We start from the raw sequence: 21,195 nt of genomic DNA on the forward strand, positions 1-21,195 counted from the left end.
ATTTACGTGTCCTTAAAAACAGCTATAACAAATTACAAAAACACTATTCCTTGTGTTTCGATGTGTAGCATATGTAAAACTTTATAGCCACATTTTTTATTGGTTTTTAGGCTACTTTCCTAAAATAATATTTGTCCACCTCACGGTTCAGCTGTCAGAGATTTGAGCACTAAATGCATCATGGAATTGCATAGGCTTAGGTGTCCACTGTATGATATTAATATGTTTATAAATATATACAGTACCAGTCAAAAGTTTGGACACCTACTCATTCAAGGGTTTTTCTTTATTTATACTATTTTCTACATTGTAGAATAATAGTGAAGACACCAAAACTATGAAATAACACATATGGAATCATGTAGTAACCAAAAAACTGTTAAACAAATCAGATACATATTTGATGACAGCTTTGCACACTCTTGGCATTCTCTCAACCAGCTTCATGAGGTAGTCACCTGGAACACATTTAAATTAACAGGTGTGCCTTGGTAAAAGTTAATTTGTGGAATTTCTTTCCTTCTTAATACGTTGAGTAAAATCAGTTGTGTTGTGACAAGGTAGGGTTGGTAGACAGAAGATAGCCCTATTAGGTAAAATACCAAGTCCATATTATGGCAAGAACTGCTCAAATAAGCAATGAGCAACTACAGTCCATTACTTTAAGACATGTAGGTCAGTCAATCAGGAAACACATGCAACCCTACCCAAAGTAACAAAAACAAGTTTGACAACCCTCCCCTATTTTGGACCACCCCTCCAACCCCAGTAAATTTAGATCTGTCCCGTAGTAACTCAAGTGTAGTCTGCCTTAGCTTAATCAGAAAAAGAACGATGGCTGACTTGGTGGGAAAGAAAAGCATGACTTTGTCTGTATGGCAGTTCTTCGATTTCAGGCCGAATTATAAAATTGAGCCAGCAGACCTGACCAAATTCTTGCAGACTATGCTAACAGATTATCAGGGCAAGGGATGGGCAGACTACAAACCTCCGTTAACATTTACAAGTCCATCATCCTGCTGAGTTCGCTTCTCTGGGCAGAGAAGGTAAACATGCTGGAGTTTCTTGACAAAAACATTTAGGTAGGCCTAAGAAATGGTAAAAAAACAACTAGGCCTAATGGTTCCTCATTGCACCTTTTTATTTAATTTTAAATGGAGAATATATTCAAATCCAGATGCATCTTATTCGAAAGACATAGCCTATAGGATAGGCTAAAATATTCTGTCAAACCTTGAAAGGCTTATTTGCACAAAAAATTGTCATACTTAATTTGTTTAAGGCAGTTTATTTATTTTGTCGTTTGTAGGCATATATGTAGGATTTGTACAGTTCAATAGGCGGGAGATAAATCCCAATTGCCTGTTGCACAATTCAAGGACATCAATAAACACTTTGACAATATTATAAATATTAGTTTATAAGTTTAAAGTATAAGTTTAAAGTTTATAAGTTTAAAGTAATGTTTAGCCTACTGCAACTTTTATTGATAGTAGCCTATGTGTAGGCCTAAAGCCATGGCTGTTTGTTTTGCAAGGAAGGATTTTCAGGATTGTTTAAACTTAGCCTGGTCTCATACACTAGATGTAACATAGTAAATCAGGGGCACTCAAATTACTATGATATGCTATGTTTGGTTACATAACTTAAAAACGAACCCAAAGTGTGCAAGTTCGAATCTCATCACGGACAACTTTAGCATTTTAGCAACTTTTCAACTACTTACTACTTTTTAGCAACTCTGCAACTACTTAGCTAATCCTTCCCCTAACCCTAACCCTTTTAGCTAACCCTTCTCCAAACCTTAACCCTTTAACCTAACCCTTTAACCTAACTCCTAAACTTAACCCTAACCCTTAGCCTAGCTAATGTTAGCCACCTAGCTACAATTAGTAACATATCATAAGTTTAGCAAATTCTCAACATATTGTAAAATTGAGGCAAATTTGTAACATTTTTCAAACCAACAAACCAAGTAAAGACAAGGATGGTCAAATGCACTTGAAAGATGGGTGGAACACAAAGAATTTCTAAAAAGACCAACACCAGCAGAAACATCAAACATATCCAGAGCTGAAATACTGCTGAATGTGAATTGCGAGAGACCAATAAAAGCTGCAATTAAACTACAAAAGAGTGGAAAGGCAGCTGGAGCCGACAACATTCCATCGGAGGCCTTTGAGGCGATATCAACGCATCTACAGACATGCTCTATGAGGGGTCTGGGAAGAGGAGAAAACACCCAAAGAATGGGCTGAGGGGCACATTGTCAAGCTTCCGAAAAACGACCTAATGGAATGCAGGAATTACTAAGGGAGTACTCTGTCTATACCCTGCAAAATCCTGAATAGGATCATCCTCATGCGCCTCCAAAAAGCTGATCAGGACCAGCAGGCCAGGTTTAGGAAAGACAGACAATGTACGGACCACATGGAAAAACTATGCATCATCATAGAACAATCAATAGATAGACGATTATGGCCAAAATATCATATTATATTTTTCAACCAAAAGTTGATCTCATTTGAGATCATTTCCACACTGCAAGATATGGGCAAAAAAAAGACATGCTCCGGAACTTTAGCGACTACTAAGTATTTTTGGGCTAGATGTGTCAATGTGTAGTTCATGCATGCATAATATATGACCAGAATTACTGTTTTACCTCAAATAGCCACGAAATCCCTAGTGTGATAGCAATTGTTTTTCTGGAAGCTGTGCTGCACAATTTTCCACCACGTTTCCGAGCCCCTAGCAATTCGAGTTCAACCAATGAGCTTCAGCTTCTAGCTATACGAGTGACAGCTAGCAAGATGCACATGATACACACACAGAAGAGCGAGAGAGAGCAATGACATAGTGCACATACAGTGGGGAGAACAAGCATTTGATACACTGCCGATTTTGCAGGTTTTCCTACTTACAAAGCATGTAGAGGTCTGTAATATTTATCATAGGTACACTTCAACTGTGAGAGACGGAATCTAAAACAAAAATCCAGAAAATCACATTGTATGATTTTTAAGTAATTCCTTTGCATTTTATTGCATGACATACGTATTTGATCACCTACCAACCAGTAAGAATTCCGGCTCTCACAGACCTGTTAGTTTTTCTTTAAGAAGCCCTCCTGTTCTCCACTCATTACCTGTATTAACTGCACCTGTTTGAACTCGTTACCTGTATAAAAGACACCTGTCCACACACTCAATCAAACAGACTCCAACCTCTCCACAATGGCCAAGACCAGAGAGCTGTGTAAGGAAATCAGGTATAAAATTGTAGACCTGCACAAGGCTGGGATGGGCTACAGGACAATAGGCAAGCAGCTTGGTGAGAAGGCAACAACTGTTGGCGCAATTATTATAAAATGGAAGAAGTTCAAGATGACGGTCAATCACACTTGGTCTGGGGCTCCATGCAAGATCTCACCCCGTGGGGCTATAATCCAAGTTTATCATTTTAAAAGGCTAATTAATCATTAGATAACCCTTTTGCAATTATGTTAGCACAGTTGAAAACTGTTGTTCTATTAAAGAAGCAATAAAACTGTCCTTCTTTAGACTAGTTGAGTATCTGGAGCATCAGCATTTGTGGGTTCGATTACAGGCTCAAAATGACCAGAAACAAAATACTTTCTTTTGAAACTAACTTGTTAGTCTATTCTTAAACTTGGATTAGCTAACACAATGTGCCATCGGAACACAGGAGTGATGGTTGCTGATAATGGGCCTCTACACCTATGTAGATATTCCATAAAAAATCAAGACTTTTTCAGCTACAATAGTCATTTACAACATTAACAATGTCTACACTGTATTTCTGATACATTTTATGTTATTTTAATTGACAAAAAAACGTGTTTCTTTCAAAAACAATGACCTTTCTAAGTGACCCCAAACAGTGGTGTACATATACCCCCAAAAATTACTTAAGTACTTTATACCACTGGCTGGTCGTAACGGTATTGTTTATTGTTGTTCTTAAAATTTGAATTCTATATTGCTCCAAATTTGTACACACCCCATGTTCCATAACATTGTCATGGAAAATATTCATTATGTTTTCAACTACCAATCAGTCAGCAACTGCGCCTTAAATCCAGCTGCATATTGAACGTTGAGATTTCTGAATGGCCAGTCTCTTTGGCAAATAACAGGAGTGTTAGCTAAAAAGACTGGTACCCAGACTGATCTATTGGACTGGAGGTATTCGATAGAAGCAGCCAGCCAAGCCTGGTATCGATGCCTCTCGTCCAGAGGGTACTAACCCTTTCTTTTTTTTACCCCTTTTTCGTGGTATCTAATTACTAGTTAACAGTCTTGTCCCATCGCTGCAACTACCGTACGGACTCGGGAGAGGCGAAGGTCGAGAGCCATGTGTCCTCCTAAAACACAACCCAGCCAAGCCGCACTGCTTCTTGATACAATGCCCGCTTAACCCGGAAGCCAGCGGCACCAATGGGTCTGAGTAAACACTGTACACCTGGTGACCATGTCAGCATGTATTGTGCACGGCCCGCCACAGGAGTCGCTAGTGCGCGATGGTAAAAGGACATCCCTGCCGGCCAAACCCTCCCCTAACCCGGACGACGCTGGTCCAATTGTGTGCCACCCCATGGGTCTCCCGGTCGCAGCCGGCTGCAACAGAGCCTGAACTCGAACCAGGATCTCTAGTGGCACAGTTAGCACTGCGATGCAGTGCCTCTTACCAACCTTTGAGTCAAGATCACTTTTGGAGTCAAAAGGCAAGCCAAGATCTACGGCTCAGATTTCTTTTTAAACATGACAAAAAAATAGAACCCTATGCAACATTAACCTAATAAAGATAGTTCTGTAGAAATTAGGTTTGTGCATTAGGCCTAATACATTATCACAGCATATTGGCTATGCTTGGTCTGCCAATATTGTTAATCAGACCATATTATATTTCAAAACTCGAGCTTGATAACAAAATACATCAGTTGTTGTATCACTTGCGAGGCACAGCTGAGCATAAATTTAAATAATTCACTTTTTTATTTTACTGGACTGATGGTACCTGCATCTGATGGTCAGTCTCAGCGGAGGGAGAGAGCAGCAGAGGGTTCGCCTCTCACGTTCCATACTCTCTCCTTTCCTCCGGTGAGATTGACCAGAGAGAGGGGACACCGTCTTCCACCTGGTGGCGAGACTGGAGTTGCACCACATTATTTCTGACTCGTGCACAAATTCATGTTGTTCCTATGATGAAAGAAAGTGAAATATTCCTCGATATTAAAATAGACACGCCGATCTGCTAATAATAAAAACACAGGCCTATCGATACACTTGGCTACTCATTGATTGCAGCTGCAGTGCTAGTTGTAGCATGAGTGGAAGTAGGGCGTTTTATGTTTTGTAAAAGTGTTGAATAAAAACAGTGTTGACAGTGCTGAATAAACAAACAAACAAACTCATAAAAATATTAGCTCTGTGCTGTATTTGTTGACAGTTTCTCTCTGGTCATGGTTTTAAAAGTTATAAAATCTCACATAGGAGGATATCAAACTTTGCCGTGAGATCGTGGAAGCTGTAGGCACGGTGATTTGAGCTATCCGATTGGCCAGCGCAGTAAGCACACTTGATTTAGTTATCCTGGTCCACCGGGTAGGTGGAGTTTGTCCCTTCAGACAAATGAAATGGTTGAAAATGGGAACACTTTGCCTACCCAGTGAGCAGGGCTTCTGAATAAAGTGCACCTACCACCAACAGCGCAAGACAAATTGAAACAAAGTAGGAGCGCAAGGATTTATCGCTGGAATTTCTACAGAAATGTTTGGTGATTGACTAGGAATGCCTTGAAGATTGACCAGTTGGTCGACCCATTGGTGACCACTGCTCTAGTCCCTTACACAACAAAGAGAGGCAAGCCCAGGCATTGACAACTCTAAAATGTTGAACACAGTGGCTCTATTGACAGAATAGCTCTAGATGACTATTGTGGAAATGCTGCTTCCAGAGAGCAGCACAAACACATGAATACACATTGTGACACATCGTAGGGCTCGGAGTGGATTCAATATTTAGGTAGGTAGGTAAATGTCTGTATGTCATTCACCTCAGGGTGTCCTGCTTTTTTCAACAATTATTTTCTACTCTACAAGTAAAACGTGGGATCTACTGTATAGTCAATGGGTGTTGTAAGGATGGTTGAGTGAGAGTGATGACAGTTAAAGATAATATTGGTGTATTTCTTGGGAGTGTGCCGTTTCTGACTGAGAGAAGTGCACTAACCTTGCATGCTTGGCAAAGGCCTCCTTCAAAAAGTGGGTGAAAGGTTGCCGCTCGTGTTTTCCCACATGAGAGGCAAAACTCTGCCAGAAAAAAGACAGGTAGATGAAGTCTTCAGACTAAAGCACTTTCGCAGTTTATGTTCCATAGCTACATCAATTAGAGATCTTTTTTGAGAAATGTCCAAAACTAAAATGAGAACATACCTTCTATACTTCTGTTATTCTTCAAAACTTCATGCACCATTTGTTCTGAAGGGCAGAGAGGATACACAGAGAGAGACACACACATCCAAGTCAATAATCAAGACAGGTCTTGAGACACATGAACCATAACATACTACTGTATAGTAATAAAGAACAATCTTAAGGGAATTAGCTACATATGTTTGAAACAGACAACTCCAGGTTCGTATTCATTAGGGCATAACATTTTGAAAATGTTTTGCAACAAAAATGGGAAATTAATGTTTCTTATAGGACAAATCTAAGTAGTCCCTCCCTGTTTCAGTCTGTTTTCTTCTGTTTGGTGCCTAATGAATATGGCCCTGGTACCCCAGGTTGACCTCTGACCTCTACTGTAGACCTCCTCTGGGCTGCTCTTGGCCTTACAAAGGCTGATGCGGGGCCTCTTGCCTGTGGGGAAATACTCTAGCAGACTGACGTCCAACACTTTGTGGTTTAACGGGTTGCTGTCTAGAGAGGACACATACAGAACAAAAACAATAGTCAAATTATAAGACAGATTAAGTTATACCAGCTTACTTTCAGTGAGATAAAAAAAAGTAATACAACATTTTGTTTAGGCAAATGTTGTATTACTTTTTAAAATCTCACTGACAGTAAATTATTGGCCAAGTAATATCAGGGTGAAATTAAGCAGGGACAGTCCGGTACGGAGTAGACGTTACGGCGTACCAATATAACATGAGTCTATCACAATCATTAAAACAAACATGCCAAGAAAACTGAAGGCAATTACAATATTATTTATCATTACTGCATGTCAGCTGCATGACAAATGAAAGAATGGACATGAAAACGTGTAGAATACACTCCAACATGCAGTGTGGTTTGACGATAAAAGTTACATTTTGCGAAGGCAGAGGTGAGTGTCAGAGACTGAGACTCTTGCGGACAGCAGTGGACGCATCATTTCAGGTTACAAGTGTAGGCCTAATGAATGTGTCACACCCTGATCTGTTTCACCTGTCCTTGTCTCCACCCCTCCAGGTGTCGCTTATTTTTCCTGGTGTATTTTTCCCTGTGCTTCCTGTCTCTCTGTGCCAGTTCGTCTTGTACGTCTTTCAAGTCAACCAGCGTGTTTTCCTGTACTCCTGCTTCTATTCTCTTTTTACTAGTCCTCCCGGTTTTGACCCTTGCCTGTTTTCTGGACTCTGTACCCGCCTGCCTGCCCTGACCTCGAGCCCACCTGCCACTCTGTACCTCCTGGACACTGAACTGGTTTTGACCTTTTGCCTGTCCACGACCATTCTCTTGCCTACTCCTTTTGGAACTAATAAATATCAAAGACTCAAACCATCTGCCTCCCGTGTCTGCATCTGGGTCTCGCCTTGTGCCCTTAAAGAATGACAATCACTGATGGTCATAAATTATACTTTTTGGTGTTTTGTATCAGATGTTTCTTTCCATTTATCAATTAATCAAGCAAATGCATTTATAAAGCCCTTTTTACATCAGCAGACAAAGTGCCACAAAGTGCTTTCTAGAAACCCAGCCAAAAACCCCAGGGAGCAAGCAATGCAGATGTAGAAGCACAGTAGCTAGCAAAAACTCCCTAGAAAGGCAGAAACCAAGGAAGAAACCTAGAGAGGAACCAGTGTCACACCCTGATCTGTTTCACCTGTCTTTGTGCTTGTCTCCGCCCCCTCCAGGTGTCACCCATCTTCCCCATTATCCCTTGTGTATTTATACCTGTGTTCTCTGTTTGTCTGTTGCCAGTTCGTTTTGTTTGTGAAACCTACCAGAGTTTGTTCCCCTGCCCCTGCCTGTTTTCTAGTCCTTCCCGGTTTTGACCCTTCTGCCTGCCCTGAGCCTGCCTGCCGTTCTGTACCTTGCCCCACCTCACTGGATTATTGACCCCTGCCTGCTCTGACCCTGAGACAGCCTGCCGTTCTGTACCTTGCCCCACCTCACTGGATTATTGACCCCTGCCTGCTCTGACCCTGAGACAGCCTGCCGTTCTGTACCTTGCCCCACCTCACTGGATTATTGACCCCTGCCTGCCCTGACCCTGAGACTGCCTGCCGTTCTGGACCCTTTGCACCCTCTCTGGATTATTGACCCCTGCCTGCTCTGACCCTGAGACAGCCTGCCATCCTGGACCCTTTGCACCCTCTCTGGATTATTGACCCCTGCCTGCTCTGACCCTGAGACTGCCTGCCGTTCTGGACCCTTTGCACCCTCTCTGGATTATTGACCCCTGCCTGCTCTGACCCGGAGACAGCCTGCCATTCTGGACCCTTTGCACCCTCTCTGGATTATTGACCCCTGCCTGCCCTGACCCTGAGACAGCCTTCCATTCTGGACCCTTTGCACCCTCTCTGGATTATTGACCCCTGCCTGCCCTGACCCTGAGACAGCCTGCCGTTCTGGACCCTTTGCACCCTCTCTGGATTATTGACCCCTGCCTGCTCTGACCCTGAGACAGCCTGCCGTTCTGGACCCTTTGCACCCTCTCTGGATTATTGACCCCTGCCTGCCCTGACCCTGTCTGCATCTGGGTCATACCTGAAACGTGATAACCAGGCTCTGAGGGTGGCCAGTGCTCTTCTGGCTGTGCCCGTTGGAGATTGTAAGAGTACATGGCCATTCATGAAATGGTAGTTGCACAGTGCACTGTATGGATTTAGATGAAGGTGAGCAGGTGGCGAGGCTTACAGGAGCCTATTGAAGTGATTGTTTGAAAATTAGATGACAACATTATGACTGGTTTTTGTTTATGCCACAAAATAGAATATTGACTATTAGTCCAGACATCATATTAAGGGATTCATTCTATATACTTTCACACCTGGCTAATCCCCTGACAAACCCATGGAACCCTAACCAATGGAGTACTGTGGATGACATGAAGCATACTAAACAGGAGGCAACCCGTAGCCACCCCGATGAAATAGTGTGTCAACATACAGTTAACAGACAATGTGCAAACAAAGACTGGGGGAGAAAGACAGAAAGACAAAGAGAAGGGCGAGTGTGGGAGATGCCAAGGAGAGACTTTTTTTTTTTTTTTACCTTTATTTTACTAGGCAAGTCAGTTAAGAACAAAGTCTTATTTTCAACGACGGCCTAGGAACAGTGGGTTAGCTGCCTGTTCAGGGGCAGAACGACAGATTTGTACATTGTCAGCTCGGGGATTTGAACTTGCAACCTTCCGGTTACTAGTCCAACGCTCTAACAACTAGGCTACCCTGCCGTAAATAAATTACGTAAGTATTCTAAAAACAGCTTATCAAGAAGCAAATTATTAGAATCAGTTGTGCTAGATTGTGGTTGGAGCTAAAAACTACAGGACGGTAGCAGGAACAGGGTTGGAGAACCTGATCTAGAGAAGTAACGGTGGAACTATTTTAAATTTGTCAGCAACTATTGTTCACAGCACTAACCGGGGATATCGTTTAAGTTGGGTGCTATAACAGTGATACATTGGACTACAGATATGCTTCCTAGCTTATTCTAGCAAATTCACAACTATTGTATGATGTGAAAACTGAAAAAACCGGCAGCTATCCCTTTAAGGGGCCCATAGTAGACAAGACTGGACAGAAGGGGGCCAGGAGAAAACCCCAGCCATGGCATTAAGACCTTATATTGACTTTGGTTGGTGAGTCTCACCAGGGTTCTCTGTGGGTTTGAGGCCCTCCTGGCCCTTAGGCAGGAAGCCCCCGTTGGCCCAGTCCAGCATGGGCTTGACCTGGTCCTCTGGCCCCTCTGACTCACACGGAGGGAATGGCTTCTCAGCACGCAGACTGGCCATCTGAGAGAGGGGGAAAGAGAGGAAAGGGAGGAGGCAGGGTTGTGGAAGAGGGAGAAAAGGTGGGGTGAGGGAAGGAGAGAGGGAGGGGAGGGAGAGGTAGGAGGTTAGGTGGAAGATAAGAGAGGTTGTAAATGAGAACTTGTTCTCAACCAGCCTACCTGGTTAAATAAAGGTGAAAATAAAAATAATAATAATTTAAAAAAAATACAATTGCTTGTGTGAGTATACCTTTTAGGGGAAATATTATAGGCCTATTTAACAATGAAAAGGAATTGTCTAAGTTAAATTAAAATATCCATGTGACATTGTCACATACAAATATATAACCTGACATTTGATATTCTTAATTTAATAAAACAACAAACTTTTAAATGTAGTTTTTATCCTCTGCACCCCATAAAAAACATATCCCACTTGTTGTGTCTGCCAATCAAAGCGGCACTACAGTAATAGAGGCTCCATGTGTAGCAAGTCAAGTGAGAGATCATTGTTATTTGTTGCTATTTGTAGACAAGGACAGGAAGCACAGCAAAATGTTGCCTCAATTAGCCTAGCTGGCTAGTTTAGGTAACTTCTCTTCTCCGACTTGATGCAGTCAACACAGGCACTGTCAGATGGGACTAGAAATAACATATGGCATCAACAAGTTAGCGCGAGTTGACTAGGCTACATTGCATCTCTCTCTGCCTCTCCCTGTTTGCTCAGCACACCCCTTACACACACACTGGCACCTCCCCCCGCCTGCTTTGCTGCAGCAGAGCGCATTGCCTCTACCTTGCTGAGCAAGTGTTCAGGTTAAAAACATAGCGAAGTTAAGGAAACACATGTATTACGAAAATCTGAATACCCCCCCCCCAAAATGTATGATATTTTTCAAATAGTAACATTATTTCAAATTCCCATACCTACTGTATGTCTGTTTGTGGGTATTGTGAAGTTATTAACAGGCCCTAGTATTGAGATCAAGGAAATGCAGGGAAATTCCCGGACCCTGTATTGACATTAAAAATTAATATACAGTACCAGTCAAAAGTTTGGACACACCTACTCATTCAAGGGTTTTTCTTTATTTTTACTATTTTCTACATTGTAGAATAATAGTGAAGACATCAAAACTATGAAATAACACATATGGAATCATGTAGTAACCAAAAAAGTGTTAAACAAATCTAAATATATTTTATATTTGAGATTCTTCAAAGTAGCCACACTTTGCCTTGATGACAGCTTTGCACACTCTGTGGTAAATTCAATTGATTGGACATAGGGCTGTGGCGGTCACAAAAATGTAGTCAGCTGGTGATTGTCAAGCAAATAACTGTCGATCTCAAGGTAATTGACCATTAATTAACACACACTTTTATTTTTAATGCAATTCTAAAAATGGCTAAAAACTTGTTTTTGCTTTGTCATTAGGGGCTATTGTGTGTAGATTGATGATGGGAAGAAACACCTTAATCCATTTTAGAACAAGGCTGTAATGTAACAAAATGTGGAAAAAGTCAAGGGGTCTGTACTTTCCGAATGCACTGTAGAGTAACCAAACCCTCCCCCACACATCACACATATATACACACACACACACACACACACACAAATGAATCTCTACATTCTTCTTTGCCACCCTCCTCCTCCCCCTCCTTACCTCCAGTGTCTGGAAGATGGCCCTGCGGTAGGATGCCAGCTTGGCGTAGGAGGCTTGGTTGAAGAACTTGGGGAAAGCAGTGATGGAGTCCAGCTTGTCAGCTGAAACCTGGTGAGGATGATGTGTAGAAGCCAAGGACAAGACATTAGCAGGTGAAGATATGGAAGTTTAAAAGCTCATTCATTGCTTTACTGTAAGACAAGGTCCATATTCACAAAGCGTCTCAGAGTAGGAGTGCTTAACTAGGATAAGGTGCCCCCTGTCCATGTAATGTTATTCTTTATGATCTACAAGAGGACTGATCATCGACCAGCACTCCTACTTCGTGTCGCATGAGCCTCGTTTACACCTTGCACTAATATGTGGGGTTCATGATCTTATCAATATGATCCAATCACTATCTAATCAAGGTTTATCTTTCATCCATCCACTGTGTCTGCATTTTGACCAGATTTCCTAGTCCCTCCCTGTATGCAATGTCTTTGCATTCAGATAATATGAATGTATTTATTTATTTTAAGAGACAATTATTGGTATCCAGATTTGTCTACACTTGATTGATTTCCAGACACAATGCTTGCCTGACTACCTCCAGATGTGGTCAGGAAGATCTGATCACAACCAGATCACAAATGTCTACACCTGTCTAAAAATGTGGGCACAATCAGAATGTGGACAAGATAACGACAAAAGGATGAATGTTAGCCCTGGGTATAAACAGGGCTTTTGTCAATGCTGACCCTGAAATATAGCAGGCTTTATGACAGACATGATAACATCCAAAATGTTCCTCTCTGCCAAAACAATGATGGAGTGTTGTGATTGTTGTGAGTACACAAGGTGGGAACCATCCTCCTCAATTCTCACCTCAGAGAACTTGCCATCACCGAACCACTGCAGCCACCTCATGCCATGAGTGGCTTGTCGTTTGCCCGTGGCGCGCCAGGTGACCACGATGCCTGGCCACCAGGAGAACCCCTTGATCTTCCCCCACACCAGCTCCCCAATGCCAAAACCCTTGTTGTCCTGCGAGGGGAGAGGACGGGACAGGGGACAGTTTGAGGGGTAAAGAGGTGTGTGTGTGTGTGTGAACTAGATTTGGAGTTTGAAACAGGTGGGTCTTTGACTCTAGGACATGTCAGCACATAGACAATCCGCCAGGTGCACATCATTATAATGGATATACCACTGCTAGGGGACTGTGGGTTCCATTAGTCCTGTTGTGGATACAGGTTGGCCTCCAAACACACATTACAAAGACTCAGTCTTACTATGAGACTATGTTATACTTCATTTACTTCATGTGCCACTGCCACTGACTAACCGCACACCACACAGCTCTGTAGACCTGTGAGGTTACAGACATCAAAGACAATGGAGGCAGAGATGTAAACACACACAGTCAGTCATGCTCCAAACACACATTGTCCCTGCAGGTGGACAAACAGAAGGGATGGGAGACTTCTATGATATTATCCACATTCTCCTCTCATTTTCTGTTAAAACTTAACTCCCTCTTCTATTGGCCCTATATTCCCCCCTTTGTCCTCTACCTTCTCTCTCCCCCTTCCTCACTTCCTCCCCTCTCCCTGTCTCTCTCCCCTCCTTCCTTCTCCCTTCCTCTGTCCTCTATCCCCTTCCGTTACCTTGTACTCTGGCTGGCAGGCAGGCTCTGTGGTGTTGGAGGCCAGGGAGGTGGAGGAGGTGCTCTGGGCCGAATCCTTAGAGTCCTGCTCAAGGAGCTCCAGGGAGGGGCTCTCAGGGACCACGGACACCAGGGGCCCGGAGCCAACACTGCAGGCCAGGCTCTGTGGAGAGAGAGAGACAGGTGGGAGGGGGAGAGATGGGAAGGAGAGAAGGACACAATGCATTAAACATTAGTTGGGATTAAGGTTGCAAAATTCCAGGAATGTTCAATAAATTCCCTGGTTTTCCCGGAATCCCGGTTGGAGGATTCCTGTTTATTCCCTCCAATTCTGAGAATCTTCCAACTGTGATTTCGGGAAAACCAGGGAATTTATTGAATGTTTCCGGAATTTTGCAACAAGCTTTATGAGAAGGTTACATGTTTTGAAGTGTGTTAAAACCTATGTGTAATTACACAATGTTACCAAGTACGAACAACTGCTAAATCTGTATGTGTTTTTTTGTTTAATTTGGTCCCTATCCACCTGATGTTCTCCACTCCACCCAATCCTAGTTCTTAGCTCCATCAGTGTGTGCTTTAGCATAGTTCTCTTGACCCAAATGGACTCTCACATCTACCCAGATAATCCCGACCATCAACTTGGCACCTACTCAGTGTCCTTTAATCCAGGCCATCACCTTGGAACCTACTCAGTGTCCTTTAATCCAGACCATCACCTTGGAACCTACTCAGTGTTCTTTAGTCCAGACTAACACCTTGGAACCTACTCAGTGTCCTTTAATCCAGACCATCACCTTGGAACCTACTCAGTGTCCTTTAATCCAGACCATCACCTTGGAACCTACTCAGTGTTCTTTAGTCCAGACTAACACCTTGGAACCTACTCAGTGTCCTTTAATCCAGACCATCACCTTGGAACCTACTCAGTGTCATTTAATCCAGACCATCACCTTGGAACCTACTCAGTGTTCTTTAATCCAGACCATCACATTGGAACCTACTCAGTGTTCTTTAGTCCAGACCATCACCTTGGAACCTACTCAGTGTTCTTTAATCCAGACCATCACCTTGGAACCTACTCAGTGTTCTTTAGTCCAGACCATCACCGTGGAACCTACTCAGTGTCCTTTAATCCAGACCATCACCTTGGAACCTACTCAGTGTTCTTTAGTCCAGACTAACACATTTACATTTACATGTAAGTCATTTAGCAGACGCTCTTATCCAGAGCGAATCCAGACCATCACCTTGGAACCTACTCAGTGTTCTTTAGTCCAGACCATCACATTGGAACCTACTCAGTGTTCTTTAGTCCAGACCATCACCTTGGAACCTACTCAGTGTTCTTTAATCCAGACCATCACCTTGGAACATACTCAGTGTTCTTTAATCCAGACCATCACCTTGGAACCTACTCAGTGTTCTTTAATCCAGACCATCACCTTGGAACCTACTCAGTGTTCTTTAATCCAGACCATCACCTTGGAACCTACTCAGTGTTCTTTAGTCCAGACCATCACCTTGGAACCTACTCAGTGTTCTTTAATCCAGACCATCACCTTGGAACCTACTCAGTGTTCTTTAGTCCAGACCATCACCTTGGAACCTACTCAGTGTTCTTTAATCCAGACCATCACCTTGGAACCTACTCAGTGTTCTTTAGTCCAGACCATCACCTTGGAACCTACTCAGTGTTCTTTAATCCAGACCATCACCTTGGAACCTACTCAGTGTTCTTTAATCCAGACCATCACCTTGGAACCTACTCAGTGTTCTTTAATCCAGACCATCCAGACTTTAATAACACCTTGGAACCTACTCAGTGTTCTTTAATCCAGACCATCACCTTGGAACCTACTCAGTGTTCTTTAATCCAGGCCATCACCTTGGAACCTACTCAGTGTTCTTTAATCCAGGCCATCACCTTGGAACCTACTCAGTGTTCTTTAGTCCAGACTAACACCTTGGAACCTACTCAGTGTTCTTTAATCCAGACCATCACCTTGGAACCTACTCAGTGTTTTTTAATCCAGACCATCACCTTGGAACCTACTCAGTGTTCTTTAGTCCAGACTAACACCTTGGAACCTACTCAGTGTTCTTTAATCCAGACCATCACCTTGGAACCTACTCAGTGTTCTTTAATCCAGGCCATCACCTTGGAACCTACTCAGTGTTCTTTAGTCCAGACTAACACCTTGGAACCTACTCAGTGTTCTTTAATCCAGACCATCACCTTGGAACCTACTCAGTGTTCTTTAATCCAGGCCATCACCTTGGAACCTACTCAGTGTTCTTTAATCCAGGCCATCACCTTGGAACCTACTCAGTGTTCTTTAGTCCAGACTAACACCTTGGAACCTACTCAGTGTTCTTTAATCCAGACCATCACCTTGGAACCTACTCGGTGTTCTTTAATCCAGACCATCACCTTGGAACCTACTCAGTGTTCTTTAATCCAGACCATCACCTTGGAACCTACTCAGTGTTCTTTAATCCAGACCATCACCTTGGAACCTACTCAGTGTTCTTTAATCCAGACCATCACCTTGGAACCTACTCAGTGTTCTTCAGTCCAGACCATCACCTTGGAACCTACTCAGTGTTCTTTAATCCAGACCATCACCTTGGAACCTACTCAGTGTTCTTCAGTCCAGACCATCACCTTGGAACCTACTCAGTGTTCTTTTCTCTTTTTGATGTAATCTCACTGGTAACTGAAATAAAGCAACCTTTTTGCAGGTACTGTAGACTGACAGAGAGACACACAGGGTATGAGAGAGACAGAGAGAGAGGAAGAGAGAGGCGATGAGAGAGTGAGAGACAGAGAGGGGGAGAGATATAGAAAGAGGGACAGAAAGCAAAAGAGAGAGAGTACAAGAGGGAGAGTGAAAGAGACAGGGAAAGAGAGAGGTGATGAGAGAGTGAGAGACAGAGAAAGAGGGACAGAAAGCAAGAGAGAGAGTACAAGAGGGAGAGTGAAAGAGACAGGGAAAGAGAGAGATAAAGAGCCATTGAACATTGTCAGTCACGAAGGGCAGACGCTGAGCACTTAAGAAGGCACTTTTGAAATCTCATCACATGATGGACAGCAGACAAGCATGTTTTAACTGGCTCACGCTGCAAACAAGAGACTTCAGAAAATAAACCACGAGGATCCAATTGTACACTGACTGTCACTCCTTCCAGGCCGCAGCGTTTCACACAAAGGCAGCCCCTATGGTTGCTGTGTGTGTCTCCAACGGTTTGGTTTCTCCTCTGTACCTACCCTCTCATAGCTGCTGTTTGAGCGTGGCAAGTGTGTGTGTGTGTGTGTGTGACTGTTTCAGAGTGACAAGTCATTCTTGTTGGATGGTGTGTGTTTCTACAGGTGCTGTCTCATAATTTCTCAGAGAACTGACAGAAGACACACAGAGGTACATTCCTCCAGCCACATGTCATGTCTTGTCCTGTCCTACTCTGTTAGTTGTGTTAATGGCAAGGATGTTGCCATGGTTCAGAGTGATTGTTTTTATTTCACCTTTATTTAACCAGGTAGGCCAGTTGAGAACAAGTTCTCATTTACAACTGCGACCTGGCAAAGCAGCGAGACAAAAAACATTACACATAGGATAGACAAATTTACACTCAATACAACAATAGAAAAATCTATATACAGTGTGTGCAAATGGAGTAAGGAGGTAAGGCAATAAATAGGCCATAGTAGCGAAGTAATTACAATTGAGCAAATTAACACTGGAGTGATAGATGTGCACAAGATGAATGTGCAAGTAGAGATACTGGGGTGCAAAAAGAGCAAAAAAGTAAATAAAAACAACATGGGGATGAGGTAGTTGGGTGGGTTATTTACAGATGGGCTATGTTCAGCTGCAGCGATCGGTAAGCTGCTCAGATAGCTGATGCTTAAAGTTAGTGAGGGAGATATGTCTCCAATTTCAGCGATTTTTGCAATTCGTTCCAGTCCTTCGTAGCAGAGAACTGGAAGGAAAGGCAGCCAAAGTGTGTGTTGGCTTTGGGGATGACCAGTGAGATATACCTGCTGGAGTGCATGCTACGGGTGGGTGTTGCTATGGTGACCAGTGAGCTGAGATAAGGCGGAGCTTTACCTAGCAAAGACTTATAGATGACCTGGAGCCAGTGGGTCTGGCGACGAATATGTAGCGAAGGCCAGCCGACGGGAACATACAGGCCGCAGTGGTGGGTGGTATATGGGGCTTTGGTGACAAAATGGATGGCACTGTGATAGACTGCATCCAGTTTTCTGAGTAGTGTGTTGGAGGCTATTTCGTAAATGACATCGCCAAAGTCAAGGATTGGCAGGATAGTCGGTTTTACGAGGGTATGTTTGGCAGCGTGAGTGAAGGAGGCTTTGTTGCGAAATAGGAAGCCGATTCTAGATTTAATTTTGGATTGGAGATGCTTAATATGAGTCTGGAAGGAGAATTTACAGACTAGCCAGAAACCTAGGTATTTGAAGTCAGAACCGTCCAGACTAGTGATGCTAGTCGGGCGGGCGGGTGTGGGCAGCGATCGGTTGAAGAGCATGCATTTAGTTTTACTAATGTTTAAGAGCAGTTGGAGTCCATGGAAGGAGAGTTGTATGGCATGGAAGCTCGTTTGGAGGTTTGTTAACACAGTGTCCAAAGAAGGGCCAGATGTATACAGAATGGTGTCATCTGCGTAGAGGTGGATCAAGGAATCGCCCGCAGAAAGAGCGACATTATTGATATATACAGAGAAAAGATTCAGCCCGAGGATTGAACCCTGTGGTACCCCCAAAGAGACTGCCAGAGGTCCTGACAACAGGCCCTCCGATTTGACACACTGAACTCGATCTGAGAAGTATAGTATGACTACCTAGTCATGTATCACAGACAGGATTGACAGAATATATATTTTTAATATCAAATGTCTAAGGTACTGTTAGAACAGAGTAATTCATTTATGTGGGGGTGTCAAATTTGAATGAAAAAATATGTCAAATGTGGATTTGTTTTTCTTTGTGAGAACATAAAACAACAGAGCTGAATATTTTTGACAGACTAGATGTGAGCCCTGGGGTATATAGTGTCTGTTCATTACGTTGCTGCATATTCAGTCTACTCTGAATGGCGTGTGTCCACATGTAGTGTGTGTTCTCACCAGAGGACTGCTGTGGTGCTCCAGCTTGTTCTGGCGTCCTCCCCTTCTCTGCTCACGGCTGCGTGGTTTGTTGTGAGGGGCCAGCAGACCGGCCTGGAAGATGGTCCTGGGAGAGGGTCTCTGTCTCAGACCCGAGCCAGACTCCGAGCCCCCCACTCCTGCTACCTTGGCCTTCTGCTGTAGAGAAGACACAGCACTGCTAAACCATGGTTGACCAACTCCCTGCCCAATCTGGCTGACCTTTGGACCATCATAAGGTTCATGTCCATTCCTGTATCCTAATTCTACAGCGCACAGTGTCTGGCTACGAGACAACATCGAACGGTGATGATGTTGTCTCGTAGCCAGACACTGTGCGCTGGTTTTGTTGATGAGATGGGGTTCAATACAGACTAACAGCAGGGCTAACTGGTTCTCCTGTTAGGATCATCACTTTAAGCACTATGCATTTGTGCAGATAGTGTTCTCCTGGCATTCGGCAAACCCAGATTCGTCTGTCGGACTGCCAGATGGTGATGAGTAATTCATCCCTCCAGTGTTTCCACCGCTTCAGAGACCAATGGCGGCGAGCTCAACACCATTCCAGCCGACACTTGGCATTGCGCATGGTGATCTTAGTCTTGTGTATGGCTGCTCTGCCATGGAAACCCATTTCATGAAGTTCCCGACGAACAGTTCTTGTACTGACGTTGTTTCCAGAGGCAGTTTGGAACTCGGTAGTAAGTGTTGCAACCGAGGAGAGATTATTTTTACGCGCTACGCACTTCAGCACTCGGCGGTCCCGTTCTGTCAGCTTTTGTGGCCTACCACTTCGCGGCTGAGCAGTTGTTGCTCCTAGACATTTCCACATCACAATAACAGCAATTACCAGGGCAGCTCTAGAAGGGCAGAAATTTCACGAACTGACTTGTTGGAAAGGTGTCACGTTAAAAGTCACTGAGCTCTTCAGTAAGGCCATTCTACTGCCAATGTTTGCCTACGGAGATTGTGTGCTCGATTTTATACACCTGTCAGCAACGGATGTGGTTGAAATAGCCAAATCTACTAATTTGAAGGGGTGCCCACCACAGGAGGTTGCTGAGGGGAGGCCAGCTCATAATAATGTAGCAAATGGAATTGCATCAAACACCTGGATACCATGTGTTTGATGTATTTTATACCAATCCACATATTCCGCTCCAGTTATTACAATGAGCCCATCCTCCCCAATTAAGGTGCCACCAACCTCATGTGGTGTCCACATACTTCTGTACATATAGTGTACCTTGAGAAGCAACTGCTCTCGATGTATCCCCTCTTGATCCCGCAATCTTTTGTCTCTTATGTAGCAGGTGTAAAAGAAACACAGACCAGACAAGTAGATTATGGTTGGATTGGATTATGGTCATTGTAGTTCAGTATCACGTATTCTGCGCTAAACTATGCAGAACATTGGCCTGTTGGAAACTACAACCCCATTCAGTTTGGGCATGATCTGATTTATTTCTAGAGAAACTGCAGCACAATGTGCAGAGTCTGGTGGAGTAGAGTGTTGGGCAGGGTGTGTTTATATATATATATATATATATATATATATATATATATATATATATATATGTGTGTGTGTGTGTATGTATCTACATGTGTGTATCTATGTATGAGTATACTGTCTGCATGCATGTGTGTGTGTGGGTCTATGTAGTGTGAATACTCACCTCACTATAGGAGGAGTCCCAGCTGCAATCTTCCTCCTCAGAGGACCTCTTCCTGGTTCTCTTCCTGCTCCCAGACAACTGGTTAACATCTGAGTCTGGGGAGAGAGATGGTAGGAGAGAGAGCGAGAGTGAGAGAGACATGGGGGACTGAGTAAAAATTGTGACTTATGAAAACACAGGGTACAGAAGAGAGAAGTTTAGGCTTGAGAGGTGAGAGGAAGCTGCTGCTTAATGCGGTAGTCAAGTGTAAGGTGAGAATTTGGTCAAACGAATCAAATGTATTTATAAAGCCCTTTGTACATCAGCAGATGTCACAAAGTGCTTACAATTGAAGTCGGAAGTTTAAATAAACCTTGGCCAAATATATTTAAACTCAGTTCTTCACAATTCCTGACATTTAATCCTAGTAAAAAAATCCTGTTTTAGGTCAGTTAGGATCACCACTTTATTTTAAGAATGTGAAATGTCAGAATAATAGTAGAGAATTATTTCTTTCATCACATTCCCAGTGGGTCAGAAGTTTACATACACTCAATTAGTATTTGGTAGCATTGCCTTTAAATTGGTTAACGTTTCGGGTCGCCTTCCACAAGCTTCCCACAATAAGTTGGGTGAATTTTGGCCCATTCCGCCTGACAGAGCTGGTATAACTGAGTCAGGTTTGTAGCCCTCCTTGCTCGCACACGCTTTTTCAGTTCTGCCCACACATTTTCTATAGGCTTGAGGTCAGGGCTTTGTGATGGAAACTCCAATACCTTGACTTTGTTGTCCTTAAACCATTTTGCCACAACTTTGGAAGTATGCCTGGGGTCATTG

General features: G+C 43.3%; 1 protein-coding gene across 4 annotated transcripts in view; it reads right to left on the reverse strand.

Annotated features, from left to right (window-relative positions):
• The window catches only part of LOC115102197 (DNA (cytosine-5)-methyltransferase 3B-like), a 75,650-nt gene that overhangs the window by 22,079 nt on the left and 32,376 nt on the right, over nt 1-21,195 (reverse strand). For 3 of the 4 annotated variants that reach the window (XM_029621868.2, XM_029621866.2, XM_029621865.2), the window contains 9 exons: nt 20,380-20,474; nt 18,686-18,862; nt 13,542-13,703; nt 12,763-12,921; nt 11,896-12,003; nt 10,109-10,250; nt 6,824-6,946; nt 6,458-6,502; nt 6,255-6,334 (listed from right to left, as the gene is read on the reverse strand). In XM_029621868.2, coding sequence (XP_029477728.1) covers nt 6,255-6,334; nt 6,458-6,502; nt 6,824-6,946; nt 10,109-10,250; nt 11,896-12,003; nt 12,763-12,921; nt 13,542-13,703; nt 18,686-18,862; nt 20,380-20,474 — 1,091 coding nt within the window. The remainder of the gene's footprint in view (nt 1-6,254; nt 6,335-6,457; nt 6,503-6,823; nt 6,947-10,108; nt 10,251-11,895; nt 12,004-12,762; nt 12,922-13,541; nt 13,704-18,685; nt 18,863-20,379; nt 20,475-21,195) is intronic. The other variant, XM_029621867.2, reaches the window with a different exon arrangement.

This window comes from Oncorhynchus nerka, linkage group LG20 (genome assembly GCF_034236695.1).
Source record: "Oncorhynchus nerka isolate Pitt River linkage group LG20, Oner_Uvic_2.0, whole genome shotgun sequence".
Lineage (NCBI taxonomy): Eukaryota > Metazoa > Chordata > Actinopteri > Salmoniformes > Salmonidae > Oncorhynchus > Oncorhynchus nerka.